The sequence below is a fragment of the Eumetopias jubatus genome, unplaced genomic scaffold, assembly GCF_037043125.1.
Source record: "Eumetopias jubatus isolate StellerSeaLion01/CBP00866 unplaced genomic scaffold, mEumJub1_p1.0 scaffold_1, whole genome shotgun sequence".
Classification (NCBI taxonomy): domain Eukaryota; kingdom Metazoa; phylum Chordata; class Mammalia; order Carnivora; family Otariidae; genus Eumetopias; species Eumetopias jubatus.
Window position 1 is genome coordinate 4,374,999 of NW_028274807.1, and position 19,226 is coordinate 4,394,224.

Consider the following 19,226-nt stretch of genomic DNA (forward strand, 5'->3'; position numbering starts at 1 on the left):
TTCTTGGGCTGAAATTAAAGTTGGTTTCCTTGCTTTGCCCAGCTGGGCCTGTTGACAGGTGAAGGAAGGAGGGGCCCAGGAAGCGCATGGGTCTAAATGGGCAGGTGCGAGGGCGCAGAGTGGCTGCAGTCCTCAGATACTGTCATCCCATCTTCAAAAGTACTTTTCTGATGAAAAAGATAAAATGTACATACATCTATAACATGTGGAAAACCATTTTCAATCACCGTTTTAATGACTCTTGGCATTTTTGACTAGTAGTTTGCGGTATTTGTTAAAAATCAGCCCGGCTGACGTATAGTTTGCGCATGAGAAGACTTGGCAGCTTTCGGTGCACAGCTCGGGGGCTTTCGACAGAGGCGTGCAGTTGTGTCAGCCACGCCACAGCTGAGATAGAGAACGTCGTCGCCAGCCCAGAGGGGCCTCTCGGTTCCCTTGTGCGGCTTTGCGCTCAGGCCCCTGGCGCCCAGCAAGCTGCCTTCTGTCGCTGTGGTTGGGCTGTGTCTCTCCTGGTCTCCAAGAGAGCCCCGCGCTTTCCCACAGGTGCGGGCTCGCTGTGCGTGTTTCCAGGCGTACTTGTAACTCACCGTCCCACCTTTGGTGCCGGCCCTCCTGTCGCTCCCTGTGCCGCATTGCTTGTGACCAGGCGGTGTTTCTGTTGCTTTGTCGCATCTCTTTTGTTGGACGTTTAAGTGATGGGCCATCGAGAACTGCCTTCTGATTGTTGGCTCATTTTTGTTCTTTAAAAAATTCTGATCTTTTAGCGATAATTTTTGGAAAATAGAGTTCTTCCCTTGATGGGGGGGTGGGGACAGAGGTCACGACGGGTCCTTCTAGTTGGTCCTTCTGACTGGCCCCAGTGCAGGTTGAAGAGAAGGGCTTCTCATGTCACGTTAGTTTGAATCCCGTTTGTGGGGGTGGGGACCGTCCCACTGGAGATGGCAGCCCCTGGGGACCAGAAGAAATGACCTGGATTCACAGGTGTCCTTCCAGCTTACCCACTCGTCATCCCTTCCTGAACCCGTCACGTGCAAATGTCTCCTCCCCTCTTTCGAGCCACGTGTGTTTGAGAAGGTGAGTGAGAAGCGGGAATTCGGCTCTGGCTCCCATTCATCCGTGATCTCGTCCTGACAGTCTTTGTGCGGTGGATCCGCGGGGGGCGAGGGAGAGCAGAGGGCTGGCTGGCCTGGAGCGTCCCCTAGACCGCGGGGCTCCCGCGGCACCTGCTCCGGACCCCTCCTGCTCTGCCTGTGTTCGTATAACTGACCACTTCACATCACATGTTTTCCCCTTATTATCTGGGGAGGACTCAGGAAGTGGACACCAATAGTTGGAGCAGTGGCCTCCGGCCTGCATCTCTTGCTTCCTGTCTTTGCAAGCTTGTTGCTGGTTTTGGATACAGAAAGAGGGGTGCTCTGTCCCTGCTCCGAATGCATGTGCAGCTGCATTTCTGGGTGATTTTTGTTTAAGGATGCAGGAGTTTGCTGAACAGGTGGCCCCCCAGAGTGTTGCGTGTGATGGGTCATGCGGTGGCTGAGTGGGAGTGGTGGCGAGGGTGCGTGGGGCCACCCAACGGGGCCTGGAGAGACGGGGCCGGGCCGGGGGATCACGGCCGGAGGCTCGCTGAGAACGTCCCCGGTTTTTAGGTCCCACGGAGTGGTATTGTTGACAGGGAGCTGCGGTTCCCCTCCGCACAGCCAGTTCTCCCCCATTCCCTGAGCCCTGCCCACGTGTCTTTGGGGTGCGAGGAAGAGGGGCTGAGGGCCCTGTCACATCGGCTGCCTGCCCGCTCTTCAATTCTAATGCAAATGAAACAGGATTAAAACCTCGGTTCCTCGGGGGCAGGAGCCCCACCACGGCTGCCACCTCAGATGGCGAGGCGTATTCAGAGCGATCGTTGCAGAAAGTTCTGCAGGACAACACCGGGCCGGAAGTACGGCCACACCAGGCCCAGGGCACACTGACGGCCAGTCTCTCGTACGAGCCAGAGAGAGACTGAGGAATTCAGTTTAATCTGAAGGGTTTTTTTCTCGAAGTCGTGTAAAGGGATGCATCTGGTCCCACTGGCCCGGCTTCGGGAGGAGTCACGTTTCTGTAACGGGCAACAGACCCCGCATCGAGCTGCTCCAGCGCCGCCTGCCTGTGCTCAGTCTCCTCACCTGTGAAATGGGGGCGTCCCTGGGGACCGCAGGAGTGCACGCGTGTGAAGCCCGGGGAGCAGGGCCGAGAGGGGAGCTGTGCGGACCGCCAACATAGCGCGGGCCCCGGGCGGACAGGCGCACCCCCTGCAGTGCTGGGCTTGGGTGGGGGGGACGCGCTGCTATGCATCACCCTTCCCTCTGCTCTTTTGAAGCTGCAGGCACGCCAGAAAGCAGCGCCGCGGTGGAGTCTGAGCCCAGCCCGTGGGTATGTAAAGTGTGTTCCGCCACCTTCCTGGAGCTGCAGCTTCTGAACGGTAAGCGCCGGTGTGCACGCTGGTGGGTGCCGCTGGGAAGTCTGAGTGGAACGGCTCCAGGTTGTGCTGTTACTTCCACGCCGTCCCTTTGGACAGGTGGCCGCACATGGCCGGCAAGACGTTCCCTGGCCTAGTGTGAGCAGCTCAGTCCCGGGCCGCTATGTAGACCCCAGCCGTGTCCCGCAGAGCTGCACGCGCTCGTGCTTGGACACTTGGCCTGGAACAAGGCGCCCACTGCGTGCCTGGCCCCAGGGCGCTCTCTTTCCCTCAGGCTCTGGCATCTTGCAGCTGGGGGCGGTTAGGCTCTGTGTTTTCTCCAGTCTTTCCAGGTGCGTTCAGCCAGGTGGGCTCATCATTGGCTTGTTCTGCTGTGTGGCCAAACTTCCAAGCCCTTCCTGTGACACACATCACATTCTGTTGTGTTTGCTTTTTAATTCTCTTTCCCTCCCTGGACCCAGCTCCTCGAGGGCACTCACCCAGCACGATGACCCTAAGTACGGAACGAACAGAGAAGTAACAGCCCCTTCATGCCGAAGGCCTGTGCTAAGCCAGTGGAGATTTGCACTGGGGAGAATCGGTCCCCGGCCCTAATGTGCACACAGGCGCCATCTGTCATTTGCGTGTCAGTCCCCGACCTGTGTCGTGGCTTGTCTCCCTCCTCCTTGCCACGGTGCTGTGGTCCAGCCGGTCTGGGCCTTCACTGAGGGGAGCTTGTCTGTTCTTGAACTCTGTACCCATCCCTGCCTGCCTGATTCCTGGGGTTCTGTAGTTGTCTTTCCCTGGGAGGTCTTGAAGGGCTTTCTTCAGTTGAAAGTAAAGCAAAGATTATTTGCTTCTGTGCAGTGTTTTTCAAGATAATATCGTTTATCGTGAGTTGAGTATTTCTCAGTATTTCTCTTTAGAGGCTACATTCTTAAGTAATTGTAGTATGAATTTATCATAAACATCGGAAAGCATGAGTAAGTATAAAGAAGAAAAGGAACATTGCCCGTAGTGTCACCGTCTGGAGAGAGCCACAGTACCGTGCTGGAACACCCTTCCGCACTTCTTCCTTGCACATACGTGTGCATGCATGCTTGTACTTTTCATAAAACTGTGCGCATGGTGAACCTGCCCTGGTTTCATCACCTAATTTAGCTTTTAAAATAGTAGTCCTGTTTGGCGCGGTGAAAACGCTTTTATTTTCAAAAGCAGTGGAAATAAAGTTTATTTGCCTATGAAAGGGCACACTCTCAGCAAATGAAGGTAAAAACAAACAAAAATGGTGGTAGGAGGTGGGCGTACTGACAGGCTGCTTCATGTCCTTGTGCATTTTCTTCCCTCTTCTGCAGAGCATCTGTTGGGTCACTTGGAACAAGCCAAAAGCCTTCCCCCAGCCAGCCAGCATGAAGCAGCTCCTGAGAAGGAACCAGATGTGCCCCGGGGGGAGCCTCCTGCAGTTCCTAAGAGTGTCAGTGCCACCAAAGAGCAGAAGAAAAAGCCTCGAAGGGGGAGAAAACCCAAAGCATCAAAACCTGAGCAGCCACTAGACATCATAGAAGGCAAGGAGCCAGCAGGTGAGGGCTGGTCCTGGGGGAGGAGCCAGCAGGTGAGGGCTGGTCCTGGGGGAGGAGCCAGCAGGTGAGGGCTGGTCCTGGGGGAGGAGCCAGCAGGTGGGGGCTGGTCCTGGGGGAGGAGCCAGCAGGTGGGGGCTGGTCCTGGGGGAGGAGCCAGCAGGTGGGGGCTGGTCCTGGGGGAGGAGCCAGCAGGTGAGGGTATCTTGGGCTGGGGGCCTTATCAGTGGGAAAACTCAGTGTAGAGAGAACAGGTGGAGGTGGGACCTAGCCTTCCCTTTCGCCCTGACTCAGCTCTTCTGAGCACAATTCCCATGTAACACAGTGGGTGCTGCAAAGCGTGCAGGTTGTGAATACTGACCAGGGTTCCACCTGGGTCACCAGCACCCTGTCAGGACAGAGAACATGGCCATCTCCCCAGACTTTCCTCCTTGGCTTTGCATGAATCAGTCTTGCCCCTCCTGGGGTTTCACACGCATCCCTCTTTCCGTGCCCAGCGTCTTGCTCGCGGCACATGGAGCGAGACTCTCCCACGCTGGGTTTTTGGCTGCTCATTGTCCTTGGCTGCCAAGCGGCATTGTTCCCCATGTGAATGACCACCATCCGCTCCCACAGCACCTGTGCACGGGCTTGTAGCTTGCTTCCGGGCCGTGGCCGGGCCCCTTCTCTGTGATGGTTTCCTCCATTGAGTTTGGAGGGACTCTGACCCACTTTCTTGGGTGTGCAGGGCCTGTGGCCCCTTGGTCCTCCCGTGACCTCTGCCGGCAGCACCTGGTACCAGCAGACTCCCGGGGGGGGGGGTCTCACGTATCGGGACCAGATGGGACACTGAGGCCTGGGTCCCCTCGCTGTCTTCATACTGGCCACTGGGCGCTCGGCTGTCTGGTAGAGCTCTTGTTTCCTTTTCTGAGAGTGAGAAGAAATGCTTATTCTTTCCCAGAGTGAAAAAGTATTCAGAGGAACAGCATTCATGTAATACTCTGGGATAGTCTGGGCCTTTCTGGCTCCTACAGCCAGCTCCAAGTTCGTGTTCTGCTCAGAACTGATAGACGGACAAGTGATTTAAACCTCGCCTCCCCTGAGCAGCGCCCCTACTTCTCTCTACACAGGTAGAGAAGATACGAGGGGCGCTGAAAGATTAAGTGCTTTTTTCCTTAATTATTAGTTGCATAGGACGACATAGAGCAGATAAAGTGGTAGAAACCAGGGGCTAAAATTTTTGTGTTATTGTCCCATATTTCATTTGTCCAGGGGTTCAGGCCGGGACACCTGTTATTGCAATTATTTGCTATCTGACTCTCATACAAAATGATCATCTGCTTTTGAACATACTCACGATGGCTTGTCTGATTTTAAAGGTTAATATTTGTAAATCCCTGTCAGGACTAATTTAATAAGTGAAAAGGTCCCACTGTGTATCAAAATGTTTCGATTTTAGTTTGTAGGAAAAGGGACTGAAATAGTGTTTTAACTGCTGTGGTTTTAGAAAAGAATCACAAATTATAACTTCAGCGTGGAGTTAGGAATAACTTTTTGCTTTTCTAAACAGGTTAACGTGTGGATTCCAAAATATCGCTAGTTTTTCTTTCTTCTTTCTTCCCGTGTGTATCTTGTGACCCGTGCCTACGACTTTGTCCTGGTCCTCCTCGGGCATGTCCTCCTGGGTGGGTTGTGACCTGTCCCCTGCCCTGGCGATGGGGCTGACACGGCCCGTCCCGTCCCCTTCACACAGAGCCAGTGGCAGAGATCATTACCGAGGTCCCGCCGGACGAGCCCGTGGCCGCAGCGCCGGACGAGCGCATCATGGAGCTGGTTCTGGGGAAGCTGACCACCAGCACCGGTGACGCCGGTTCAGTGCCAAAGTGAGTCCCTGTCGCGGCCCTCGGGGCGCCGGTGCGGTCAGCACGCCATCCGGGCAGGAAGGCAGCTCCATCAGAGAGGCTGGCTCACTCCGGGTGCAGGGACATGGGTGAGCTCGGGCAGCAGCAGGATTGCTCCGGAACTCAGGACCAGTCGTACATTGTCTGTGAAAATGGTTAAAAACAAATTTTTTTTTTAATTTTAGTGACACCTACATCACCTAAAATTTACCATCTTAACCACTTTTAAGTGCCCAGTCCTGCGGCATTAAGTCCTTGCACGTTGCTGTGCGACCTTCACCCCAGTCGATCTGTGGAGCATTTTCATCTTCCCAAACTGAAACTCTGTTCTCCTTAAATACTGACTTCTCCAACACCCCCCTTCTACCTCTGTCTCTGTGAAGATGGAGGTACCTTGTAGGCGGTCGCTTGTCTCTAGGGTCCTCGTATGAGTGCAGCCACATGGTGTTTGTCCTTTTGTGACTGGCTGTCTCACTCAGCTGTCAGATTGACGCCCCCCCCCCCGTGTGAAGACCGGACGTTGTTCCATCATATGGATATACATAGACCCTATTTTGTTATCCATTCCTACATCAATGGACACTTGGGCTGCTTCCACCTGTTGGCTATTATGGCAATGCTGCTATTATAAAAGTTGTATTTGAATTTCTGTGACTTTAACACCTTGCTCTGTGTTTTTCTTTTCTTTTTTGCAAACACGGGAGGTATTTTGTATTACAGTGATCATTTTTGGGTACGTCTTTGCTCTGACCCTGAATAAGCTGGTGGTGATTTTGGGGGGCCTTTTTTGGAGTGCCTCCTATATTTCACACAATGTGCCTGGTCCTGTTGTTCCTGGAACCCGTGCAGATACAACAAGGACCAACATGTCATCAAAAACAGGGTCACATGGTTCTCTGTCTACCCTGTCTTCTTGCCCAGAAGATTTCTGTGGCTTACCATCGGAAATACCTTTCATAGGGAGAAGAAATTTCAAAAATCAGGGTCAGAGAAAGTATAAAGCAGAGTAGAGGCCAGGCCACGCAAGAAAAACTGCACAGCCAGGGTTATTTTCTGCACAGACTGAACCACGAGCTTCCTGGCGGCCAGAGTGAAGATGCAGTCAGCCGTGTAGCCACACGGAAAACACGGATGCCATTGTACGTTCATGGTGTCTGTGCCGTCCAGATGCCCCGGAGGCGGGGGCGAGGCCCGAGTGCCTTCCCTCCTGTCTCGCATGGTGCTAGGAAGGTTTGGAAGGAGCTCTTTCCAAGATGATTATGACCTTGGACTTTTTCTCCAGTGCTGCGGTCTGCCCTGCCCCCACCCCGTCTCACCATTCTGTCTGACCTGGCAGGTTCCCACATCATCAGAGCACCACCATTGCCCTCAAGAGGAGCCTAATTCTGTCGAGCCGGCACGGCGTCCGGAGGAAGCTCGTCAGACAGCTGGGGGAGCACAGACGGGTCTATCAGTGCGGTATCTGCAGCAAGATCTTCCAGAACAGCAGCAACCTGAGCAGGCATGTGCGCTCGCACGGTGAGTCCCTGCACGGCCGCCCACCACGTGGACGGGCCCGGGGAGCACCGTTGGCCGGGGCCCCCCGCCAGCGGTCCTGGGGCGGGGGGAGGCTGCCCCGGGGGTGGGGGTGGGGGTGGGGGAGAGGTTGCTGAGGGCCTCACACACACACTGGCCACAGACCCGCTTCCGAGGCAGCGTGCGCAGCCCCGGTCCATGCCCAGAGTCGTGGACCGGCTGCTTATTGGTTGGCTCGTAGGAGACAAGCTATTTAAATGTGAGGAATGTGCCAAGTTGTTCAGCCGCAAGGAGAGTCTGAAGCAGCATGTCTCCTACAAGCACAGCAGGAACGAGGTGGGTGGGACCCGGCTTCGCGGGCTGGCGTGGGGCCGGTGTGCGGGCAGAGCGGGCGGGCGAGCGGGCGGGCGGCAGGCCAGGCTGCCGGGAGGGAAGGCGCAGTCGTGAGGGAGGAGGAGGAGGGGAGGGCGTGGGTGCGGGGGCAGGCGACGGGCTGCGGGGGAGGCTGCACGGTCCCCTGGCCTGGCGTTTGCCCTGCGGTCCCTGAGTGGGGCATTCTTCCGGGGCACCTGGATGGCAAGAGTGAAAATGGGCTCATGTTCCTAAACCGCGTGGGAGAGGAGCAGACAGCGGTGTAGACCGTCCGCTCTTGGAAGATGCCAGAGCGCTGGTCAGGGGGCGCGCGCTGAGGTGGCGCACCCCCGCCCCTCCCGCACTAACGGTGCCCCGTCGCCAGGTGGACGGCGAGTACAGGTACCGGTGCGGCACTTGTGAGAAGACCTTCCGCATCGAGAGCGCCCTGGAATTCCACAACTGCAGGACAGGTGAGCGGACGCCGTGCCATGCGGGTTCTCCTGCGGCCACGTGCACACCGTGGCACGCTAGGACACACCAGCTCACGTCTGTCACCTCCCTCTATTCAACTGGCTTCTGAGCAGCTGTTCCTTATCCCGAAGGAGACACGGGTGGAAACTTCCCGTGTGGAGGGGAACGTGCCTTCTGCCGTCTCTTAGTCTTCCAGGGAAGCCGAAGCCGTGCCCCCCACAATCCGAGGCTGTCGCGAAGCGGGGGGTGAGCAGGGGATGTGGGAGTGCTCTAGGACCACGGGAGAAGCACCTGCAGGAGGGGGTGACAGTTTAGGAGGAGCGCTCTGCTTCACTGATGGAAGGGCCCCCTTCACCGTCCGCCCTGCGTAGACCAGTTTTGTTCTGTCCACCAGATGGAACCTCGCTCACTCGTGTGCTTGCACAGGCCTGTGGCCGACGGGGCCTCCGTGGGCCCGGGCAAGCGTGTCAGGCTCTGTGTGGCCTAAGTCCCGCTCCCCCCAGCAGGGAGCAGATGCCATGGTGGGTGGGGGAGGGTCGGGGAATCCTAGCACGCCCAGAGAGGCTGGGCCCAGTGGCCGTGGGCTTGGAGACCTATACCAGGTTGGCCCTTGGTTCCAAACTCCTGTCCTGTTGAGCCGTCTGTGTTGGCTCTTGACCCCCGTCTCTCAGAGGCCCCTTAACCAGCATTTGCTAAGCCTCCACTGCCCGTCCCCACAGTGGCTAGCACCTCCTCCCCGGCATACGCTGGCTGCCTCTCTATGTTTGGGTCTGGGGGCTCCTGTCTGCTCCACGGCTTGTCTCTTCATGGCGCCTTGCTCCCATCGCAGGGCTGCTGCATGTGGCAGGGGAGTCTCGTTTCTCCTGAGCTCCCTGCTCTACAGCGTCCGTGGCCATGGCATGAAGTGGTGGCCTTGGAAGCTTCAGGTGAACTGGTGGGTGGGTGGGGTGCTGCACCCCCTACATTCCTAGCTCTGCGCCCCAAGAGCCCCCTCAAATCTGGGGGAGACCCCCCTCCCGGCTGTTTCCACTGGTGCAGGGTCTGTCTGCAGCGCTGGCTGTGTGTGTGGCCGCCTGCGGTTCTGCAGGAGCGCCCGGGCCCTTGGCCGCTGGGGGAGGCCAACTCCACGAGTCCTCTTTTATCTCAGTTTCTCTGGACACAAATGAAGCAGAAAGTAATAAAAGAAGTCAGAGCAGCTACTTCTGCCCGTCATCTTATGGTCCTGTTAAACCAGGCGTGTATTTTTTTTTCATTACATAGAAATAAAACAGCCGCAGTGAATTAATTTCCAAGGTTAGAAGTTTCGGATGGAAAACAAAGAATAAACCCAGAAACTGAGGTCCTTTGTGTAATGTATCCTTTGCATCCTCTTATCCTTTTCCACAGCATTCACGTTAAGGGAATGTGTCTTCCGTAGACCTTTAAACCAAGGATTTCTGCGACACAGGGAGAAGCTTTTTGAGATGTGTAGACTGATGGGTTCTGCTCAAGCGTTTGCTCAGCGGGACCTGGCCCGGTAGCTCATCTAAGCGGTCCTTGTAGTGTCCTTGACCATCCAGGCAGAGCTAGAGACCAGCACAGGCTCATGCCCAAGCCCTCGAGCAAAGCATGGTCCGTCAGCCTGCCATGCAGCCCGGCTTCCCCAGAAACCCACCACCCCCTCTCCCGGTGTCCCGGCACCTCCACTGGGGCCCGAGTAACAGGCGTTTGCTGTTAGTTGCTGCATTTTATGGAAACATAAATGTAGACTTTGAGGGCAGGAGGATTGTTGGTGGCAGGTTACCATAGGGACCAGGCACCTGTCTGGCTTCCCGAGCTGGTGTCGTGCATGTGCCGCGACAGGGAAGGCCACCTGTGCTGTGGCAGGCTGGTCCTGGACAGATGAGCCCTTGGGAGCGGCAGGAAGTGGGTTCTCTGCCCGCACCACTGGCACTCGCGACAGAGAAGGCTGGAGCCCAAGGACGGCACTGCGCCTTCCACCGCTCTCAGGCCCCGGGACGCGGGCCACCTGCCCGGGAGGGAGGCTCACCTGGGTGCGTTAGTGCAGCCCAGGATTGGTGGGAGTGGGGTGTGCGTGCGAGAGTGGGGGGTGGGAGTGTGGGGGGGGTGTGAGTGTGGGGTGTTTGTCAGAGTGGGGGGTGTGCGTGCGAGAGTGTGGGGGTGTGAGTGTGGGGTGTGTCAGTGTGGTTGTCAGAGTGGGGTGTGAGGGTGTGGGGGGTGTGAGTGTGGGGTGTGTGTGAGAGTATGGGGTGTGTGTGCAAGACTGGGGTGTGAGTGTGGGGAGTATGAGGGTGTGGGGGGTGTGTGTGTGAGTGTGGGGTGTGCCAGAGTGTGGTTGTCAGTGTGGTTGTCAGAGTGGGGTGTGAGTGTGTGTGTGAGTATGGGGGTGTGAGGGTATGTGTGAGTGTGGGGTGTGTCAGAGTGTGGTGGTCAGAGTGTGGGGTGTGAGGGTGTGGGGTATGTGTGGGGTGTGTGTGTGAGTGTGGGGGCGTGAGGATATGTGAGAGTGTGGGGTGTGCCAGAGTGTGGTGGTCAGAGTGTGGGGTGTGAGGGTGTGGGGTATGTGTGGGGTGTGTGTTTGAGTGTGGGGGTGTGAGGGTATGTGAGAGTGTGGGGTGTGTCAGAGTGTGGTGGTCAGAGTGTGGGGTGTGAGGGTGTGGGGTATGTGTGGGGTGTGTGTGTGAGTGTGGGGGTGTGAGGGTATGTGAGAGTGTGGGGTGTGTCAGAGTGTGGTGGTCAGAGTGTGGGGTGTGAGGGTGTGGGGTATGTGTGGGGTGTGTGTGTGAGTGTGGGGGTGTGAGGGTATGTGAGAGTGTGGGGTGTGTCAGAGTGTGGTGGTCAGAGTGTGGGGTGTGAGGGTGTGGGGTATGTGTGGGGTGTGTGTGTGAGTGTGGGGGTGTGAGGGTATGTGTGAGTGTGGGGTGTGTCAGAGTGTGGTGGTCAGAGTGTGGGGTGTGAGGGTGTGGGGTATGTGTGGGGTGTGTGTGTGAGTGTGGGGGTGTGAGGGTATGTGAGAGTGTGGGGTGTGCCAGAGTGTGGTGGTCAGAGTGTGGGGTGTGAGGGTGTGGGGTATGTGTGGGGTGTGTGTGTGAGTGTGGGGGTGTGAGGGTATGTGAGAGTGTGGGGTGTGTCAGAGTGTGGTGGTCAGAGTGTGGGGTGTGAGGGTGTGGGGTATGTGTGGGGTGTGTGTGTGAGTGTGGGGGTGTGAGGGTATGTGAGAGTGTGGGGTGTGTCAGAGTGTGGTGGTCAGAGTGTGGGGTGTGAGGGTGTGGGGTATGTGTGGGGTGTGTGTGTGAGTGTGGGGGTGTGAGGGTATGTGTGAGTGTGGGGTGTGTCAGAGTGTGGTTGTCAGTGTGGTTGTCAGAGTGGGGTGTGAGTGTGGGGTGTGAGTGTGGGGGGCGTGGGGTGTGTGTGTGAGTGTGGGGTGTGCCAGAGTGTGGTTGTCAGTGTGGTTGTCAGAGTGGGGTGTGAGGGTGTGGGGGGTGTGAGTATGGGGTGTGTGTGAGAGTATGGGGTGTGTGTGCAAGACTGGGGTGTGAGTGTGGGGAGTATGAGGGTGTGGGGGGTGTGTGTGTGAGTGTGGGGTGTGCCAGAGTGTGGTTGTCAGTGTGGTTGTCAGAGTGGGGTGTGAGTGTGGGGTGTGAGTGTGGGGGGCGTGGGGTGTGTGTGAGAGTGTGGGGTGTGTCAGAGTGTGGTGGTCAGAGTGTGGGGTGTGAGGGTGCGGGGTATGTGTGGGGTGTGTGTGTGAGTGTGGGGGTGTGAGGGTATGTGAGAGTGTGGGGTGTGTCAGAGTGTGGTGGTCAGAGTGGGGTGTGAGTGGGGTGTGAGTGTGGGGTGTGAGTGTGGGGGGCGTGGGGTGTGTGTGTGAGTGTGGGGTGTGTCAGAGTGTGGTGGTCAGAGTGTGGGGTGTGAGGGTGTGGGGTATGTGTGGGGTGTGTGTGTGAGTGTGGGGGTGTGAGGGTATGTGAGAGTGTGGGGTGTGTCAGAGTGTGGTGGTCAGAGTGTGGGGTGTGAGGGTGTGGGGTATGTGTGGGGTGTGTGTGTGAGTGTGGGGGTGTGAGGGTGTGTGAGAGTGTGGGGTGTGTCAGAGTGTGGTGGTCAGAGTGTGGGGTGTGAGGGTGTGGGGTATGTGTGGGGTGTGTGTGTGAGTGTGGGGTGTGCCAGAGTGTGGTTGTCAGTGTGGTGGTCAGAGTGGGGTGTGAGTGTGGGGTGTGAGTGTGGGGGGCGTGGGGTGTGTGTGAGAGTGTGGGGTGTGTCAGAGTGTGGTTGTCAGAGTGTGGGGTGTGAGGGTGCGGGGTATGTGTGGGGTGTGTGTGTGAGTGTGGGGGTGTGAGGGTATGTGAGAGTGTGGGGTGTGTCAGAGTGTGGTGGTCAGAGTGGGGTGTGAGTGTGGGGTGTGAGTGTGGGGGGCGTGGGGTGTGTGTGAGAGTGTGGGGTGTGTCAGAGTGTGGTGGTCAGAGTGTGGGGTGTGAGGGTGCGGGGTATGTGTGGGGTGTGTGTGTGAGTGTGGGGGCGTGAGGGTATGTGAGAGTGTGGGGTGTGTCAGAGTGTGGTGGTCAGAGTGGGGTGTGAGTGGGGGGTGTGAGTGTGGGGGGCGTGGGGTGTGTGTGAGAGTGTGGGGTGTGTCAGAGTGTGGTGGTCAGAGTGTGGGGTGTGAGGGTGTGGGGTATGTGTGGGGTGTGTGTGTGAGTGTGGGGGCGTGAGGGTATGTGAGAGTGTGGGGTGTGTCAGAGTGTGGTGGTCAGAGTGGGGTGTGAGTGTGGGGTGTGAGTGTGGGGGGCGTGGGGTGTGTGTGAGAGTGTGGGGTGTGTCAGAGTGTGGTGGTCAGAGTGTGGGGTGTGAGGGTGTGGGGTATGTGTGGGGTGTGTGTGTGAGTGTGGGGGCGTGAGGGTATGTGAGAGTGTGGGGTGTGTCAGAGTGTGGTGGTCAGAGTGGGGTGTGAGTGGGGGGTGTGAGTGTGGGGGGCGTGGGGTGTGTGTGTGAGTGTGGGGTGTGCCAGAGTGTGGTTGTCAGTGTGGTGGTCAGAGTGGGGTGTGAGTGGGGGGTGTGAGGGTGCGGGGTACGTGTCTGTTACAGAGGGACCTGGAAGAAGACAGCTCTGCGAACCGTGGGAGACCCTGGGCATCTGTGCGTGTGGGCCGGGACAGGTGGCAGGGAAGGGACAGGTGGCAGGTGGGGACGCAGCCCGGGGCAGTGGGGGAAGGACACAGCTTCCTCTGAGACCAGGGGTCGGGGCTGCAGTCAGGTTGGGTGCAGGGTGAGGGCCCAGCCCGGGGGTAGTTCAGGCAGGGGTCAGGCAGGGGAGCCGGCGCTTGCCTCCCTTGGCGAGGACCAGCTGGCTCAGCCCCGGCGTGCCGCACTGCGTGGTCCCGTGCTGCAGCGGTGCCCTTCCCGGCCGTGCAGGCCCCTCCACCCCCGCAGCTCTGCTTCCGCCCTGCCCCCCGGGCCTCGCCACCGCTCCCACGGCCAGGATGCCGATCCTGTCTTCCGTGCCCTTTACCTAAAAGTCGCTGTGTGTCTGCTTGCTCTCTGGACAGATGACAAGACGTTCCAATGTGAGATGTGTTTCAGATTCTTCTCCACCAACAGTAACCTTTCCAAGCACAAGAAGAAGCACGGGGACAAGAAGTTTGCTTGTGAGGTCTGCAACAAAATGTTCTACCGCAAGGACGTCATGCTCGACCACCAGAGGAGGCACCTGGAAGGTGAGCGCGGCCACCCTCGGTGCGAGCTCCCGGAGTGGGGACCGCGGGGACGGTGGGCGGGGCTGGCGCAGGTGGCGGCATGGCCTCTCGGGGTGCAGTTTGGGGGCGCCACCGCCCGACAGAGTTCGACTCAGGCACAGAGAGGTACCGGCAGGGCTTAACAGTGTCTTAGCGGGAACACCTGGAAACATCCTGAATGTTCCAGGGTGGGGAAGAGTTAAGAAAACCGGACTCTTTATAGGATTGAAGGCTATGCAGACCTTAAAAGTGTTTTTCCTGAGTGTTTTACTATCTTGAGAAAATGCTTTTGATATGACAGAAAGGGGAAAAAAACAGCATATGAAATTGGGTATGGGGTATACTTTCAGCCTCATGCAAGCAGCAGAATGTTCTGGGCAGATGCTGTGGGTGGGGCCGTAAGTAATTTCTCCCTCATTCCTCATGCTCTCTGCGGGCCCCGGATGGCCCATGCCGTCCGTAGCAGGGGTGCTGGGGAGCTTCCCGTCCATGTGGGAGGAAGACGGGTCAGTGGGCTTAGCCGGGGGGTGGGATGAGGGTGCAGCACGATGGGGGCGTGGCCGTGCAGGGCCAACAGGAATCCCCAGTGGGAAGGCACCTGCGCCTCCTGTGTGTGCCGAGCGCCCCCGCCCGGACTTTCTTAAAGGAGCAGCTCAAACAGACCCTCTTTAAACGGGCATTTTCGTTGTGATCATCCTGATTATTCCTCCAAAAGCCCCTTCTCCCTTGCTGACCAGCCCTCAGTAAGTGGCACATACTGACCAGAGCACCTTTTTTTTATAAAAGTTTGAAAAGAATCATTGGATAAAGGGTTACAAATGAAGCACAAGCTTGTTGAAAAAGAAAGCAGAGTTGCATGAAAAGTGTAACTGTGACACCCACACGTGCATATATACATATCATCAAGCCTTTTCCAAATAAGACAAGTCCTATCCTGTAGGAGCTTTGCACCCTACTTTTCTGCCCAGCTGCTGTTCACGTGGCTTCAGGAAATCTACCACTTTTTTTTCTCTGTGACCCATCGGGTGGTGCACTTGGGCCTCTCCAGCTACACCTGGTGTCCAGATGGCCCTGGGCAAGCCACTGTGCCTCAGTCTCCCCCCTTGGCTGGTGGATGGCCAAGCCAGCCCCTACTGGTAGAACCCCAAGCCCCATGTACCAGCTGCCGATGGTCCTGCCAGAATCAGTGTCTCCTGACGGGCAGGCACCTGAGCTGCATTTTACAACAAGATTTCACCACGTTTTACAGCCGACTCACAAGTCAGATCATTTTCTGCGGGAACAAACTGACGTGTCTCGTGGTTTTCCCCTTTACGTTGGAGCACAGTCTCCATGACTGCTTCAGCTCTGGTGTGCTTTGTGCCGCTGCGAGCTTTTGGAAAGTGGTGTATTTTCATGTCCCGTTGGCTGGGCATTCTTAAGTCTGGCTCTGCATTCACTCCGTGAGGTGAGGGAATGTTCCAGAACGGGTCAGCAGTGTGGAAAGGGACTGAGAGTGAATTTATCTTTTATTGAAAGATTCCCTGCCTCATGCAAACTTCTAAAAATCCGATTTGATCCCAGTTATGAACAGTTAGGTCTTAAAACCAGGAGTTCATTTTCTCTTGGCTTTTCTCCCTGACCTGATTGACCGATTTAATTTACAAGGATGAGTACTGGTATCTTTTTAACAAAAAAATGTCATCCCCAAGAATCCTACCTTTGCCTTGAGCCCGTGGATTGAATGAAACTCCCTTCTTCAGCATTAGCTCAGTGTAGCTCTCCAACACCGTAAAACCTCAAAGCCCCGCTGCCCTTGTATTTTCCAGGCTTCGGAGGCACGGACTGTGTCCTTTTCCCGGGGGGGGGCACGCACGGCCGCTCTCTCCCTGGCGCCCGTAGGAGCAGAGGCTCGCACGGCCGCGTCCTGTGCTGGGGGCGCCGCTCACGCACGTATGGTGCTGCCCAGGCAGCCAGGCTGGCTGAGCGGCGGGTGCCCGGCGCACACCTGCCCCGGTGTACTCACTCTCTCGCTTGGGGGGGGCGGGCATTCCAGGAGTGCGGCGGGTCAAGAGAGAAGACCTGGACACCGGCGGTGAGAACCTGGTCCGCTATAAGAAGGAGCCCTCGGGATGCCCCGTGTGTGGCAAGGTAAGGCGCCGTGCTCCCTTCTGGAATCCGACCTGGGAGCCCCACCCTGCCCTGCCGGAATGCTCAGAGCTCCCCCCACGGAGCGTCAAGGGAGGGGGGCCTCTTAGGGAGAAAACAGATGCTCGGGTCATCGGGAGCTCCAGTGTCCACTCGTGTCATGCCCCTCCCATGCTGTTGAGATGCGTCTCCCGTGAACGAGCTGAGAAGTGCTTTCTCCTCCACTGCTGGTTTTCCCTTTGCCGCGATTTCCCCCCGAGCCCCACCCGGTGCTCACCGTCTTCTCCGTAGCACCCCTGACACGTGTCCTTGTGGTGGAGGACCAGAGTGCAGTGTGCCCGGGAGGTGAGGAGTCCCGGGCCTTCACCTTGTCCCATCAGGGCTGGTCCCTGCACTTCGGTGAGGGACAGCACTGACCCGCCCCTGGCCACAGGTGCTCTGGGGCTCTTGGCTACTTCCAGTGACTTCTTGCCTTTAACCCTGTCTGCCTTGAGAAGACAGGGGTGCTGGCTGACACCTGCTGCCCCCGCCCCTCCCCAGGCCTGCCTCCCCTACCTGGCCAGTCCTCTTCCCACCCAGCACCCCAGAGCCGTGGTCACAGGGTGGTTGGCCCCAAGTCCCCTGAAAATCTGGAAAAGAGATGTCCCATAAAAACACTAGCCTCCCATTCCTCGTGAGTCCTTTCCCTTCATTCATCTCTCGTGTTCTCCTTGTGGAGCATGTGGGGTCGGGCAGGCTGGAGGAGACCTGCTCTCTGGGTTATGTGGCCTCAGGACTGGCCGTCCAGACGGACGCTGTCAGATCAGTGGGGCCCTGCAGGTGGTCTCTGTTGCTGTCTCGTCCCCGGAGCTCCGTGCCAGAGGGCGCAGGGCCCCAGCATCCCAGCCCGACCCCAGCAGACGAGTATGGGGCCACGCATGAGCCTCCAGGCCCATTGCACTAGACCGGAAACAGGGAGATGGGGGAGTTGGCGTGAATTGTGTCTGAAACCCGGTGCCCAGACTAAGGGTGGCACTCTCCTTTGGTACTGACTCTCAGATCACGGCTATTTCTGTGATACACTGGCTTCTTGAAAGGCCCTGTCCTAGTGAAGTATTTAAGTGAGCGAATAAAATGGAGCCAGATCCCACTGGTAGTGGATGCGAGAGGACAGCTGCTTCTCTGGGATAATGTAGGCTCGTATTTAGATGATCGCTGGCTCACGTTCGCTCGTGACTCTGGCCCTGAGGCGGGCACCGGGCAGGCGTCCGGTGTTTCTCTGCCCGGTTATGGTTTGTCAGGTTCCGCCCCTCTGCCTGCAGGTGTTCTCCTGCAGAAGCAACATGAACAAGCACCTGCTGACCCATGGCGACAAGAAGTACACCTGTGAGATCTGCGGCCGCAAGTTCTTCCGTGTGGACGTGCTCAGGGACCACATCCACGTCCACTTCAAGGTGCCGCCCAGCGCCACCCTTGCCCAGGGAGCTCACGTGGAGGCGTGGCAGGCCCTCGTGGTCAGCACCCTAAAACACTTGTCCGCTTGGCCACATTGCGCCTCTTCCGATGGGCTCTCGTGACCCTCTGCCGCATCTCGGGTCCCAGCTGCGGGGCTCACATGACACTTCTTCCATTCCGGGTGCTTCCTGGTGAGGACAGTGAGGAGGTGGTGGGAGCGGGGTGGGTGGGCAGCGAGGATTCGGGGGTCATTGTTAAGGGCAGAAGGGCCGATCCAGGGAGCAAAGGAGGAAATCCTAGGCGATGCCAAGGCCAGATGAAGATGGTGAGCACGCGCCCTGGAGATGCCCGCCCACCCGCCCACGGCACGGTGTCTTTCCCTAGTAGTTCCAGCCCCGGGTGTGGGTTGGAGTTTTGCTGGGCAGGTGGGAATCAAAGTCGGGGGCAAGGCAGGAGTGTGGGAGCCCCCCCATCGCAGGGGCTGAGCCACGTGGACGAAGCTGGGGCGGGAGGAAGGGGCCAAGAGCATCCGGGAGCCTCAGCCAGGGTTGGAAGGACTTAGACCTCAGCCTGCCACCACTGGAGCCTCGGAAATGGGGGCCCGGAGACCTGCCACGGAAGGACGGTTTCCTGAGGATTAAATTAGACCCAGCAGAGGCAAAGGGCCTGGCCGGTGTGAGCAGCGCAGCGGCATGGCACCCGTCAGGTGCTGGTCCTCGGGCAGTCTTCCTCCAGGGGGCACTGCTGTTTTCCTGCTAATGGAAAACGGAGGGGCACGCGAGTAAGAAACGGAACAGTAGGCCCTTGTGAAAACCTCCTCTCTGCTCCAGGAGGGTTAGGGGAGACAGGATAGTGAACTTTCCAAAGGACACCTGTCCACCCTCCTCAGAATCCTAAGTTTTGTTTAAGAAGGAAGCTTGGCCAGCTGTGGTGCAGCACCCTGGCGGCCTTTGCTGGGAAATGGGCAGCAGCAAGGAGGGTGGGCCACAGGTCCGCTGCAGCCGTCGCGGGGAGCAGCTAAGATGGGAAGCCAAATCCCCCACAGGCAAGGCCGCCTCTGCTCCGCACCTGACCACGGACCCACCGCAGGGCCCCCTCTCAGCTGCTCGCCTGGGGCTTCTCTAGCCCGTGACGTGACTAGTCAAGTGTTTCTCGTGGTCTTTTTCAGGGAAGTAAAGTGGAACTTTAGGGCGATCCTTGCCAGGCTACATGGAAAGAGGCCTTAGAGACGACCAATCCCATCCCAGGGGGCAAGACGCCACCATCACGGTCGGGGACACTAGTGTTCCCAAGTCCAGGCAGCCCCAGGCCAGGCTGCATCCCAGGGATGCGGGGCAGAGGCTTGGTCGGCTTGGCTGCCCCGGGCCGGGCAGAACTGTCTGAATGCAGGCAGGAGCTTGGTGGGCTTCCCGCCGGAATGTGGGGTGCATGCAGGGGCCCGGGGAGCCCCAGGGGAGGCAGCAAGCAGGACCCAGGTGGGACTTCCGTGCCGTCTGCCTTCTCCGCGTGGGGCAGTCCCGTTAACTGCTGGGGCACGACTAACCCGTCAACGCCGCGGCCTCCCTGTGCTGCAGGACATCGCGCTGATGGACGACCACCAGAGGGAGGAGTTTATCGGCAAGATCGGCATCTCCTCGGAAGAGAACGACGACAACTCAGATACGAGCGCGGACTCGGAGCCTCACAAATACAGCTGCAAACGGTGCCAGGTACT

At 57.9% G+C, this 19,226-nt stretch overlaps 1 protein-coding gene across 2 annotated transcripts in view; it reads left to right on the top strand.

Moving 5' to 3' along the window:
- Nucleotides 1-19,226, top strand: part of PRDM15 (PR/SET domain 15) — a 64,816-nt gene that overhangs the window by 27,159 nt on the left and 18,431 nt on the right. For both annotated transcript variants that reach the window (XM_088023776.1, XM_088023779.1), the window contains exons 6-15: nucleotides 2,354-2,455; nucleotides 3,787-4,011; nucleotides 5,741-5,870; nucleotides 7,225-7,406; nucleotides 7,645-7,739; nucleotides 8,140-8,227; nucleotides 13,766-13,933; nucleotides 15,987-16,081; nucleotides 17,380-17,511; nucleotides 19,087-19,221. In XM_088023776.1, coding sequence (XP_087879902.1) covers nucleotides 2,354-2,455; nucleotides 3,787-4,011; nucleotides 5,741-5,870; nucleotides 7,225-7,406; nucleotides 7,645-7,739; nucleotides 8,140-8,227; nucleotides 13,766-13,933; nucleotides 15,987-16,081; nucleotides 17,380-17,511; nucleotides 19,087-19,221 — 1,352 coding nt within the window. The remainder of the gene's footprint in view (nucleotides 1-2,353; nucleotides 2,456-3,786; nucleotides 4,012-5,740; nucleotides 5,871-7,224; nucleotides 7,407-7,644; nucleotides 7,740-8,139; nucleotides 8,228-13,765; nucleotides 13,934-15,986; nucleotides 16,082-17,379; nucleotides 17,512-19,086; nucleotides 19,222-19,226) is intronic.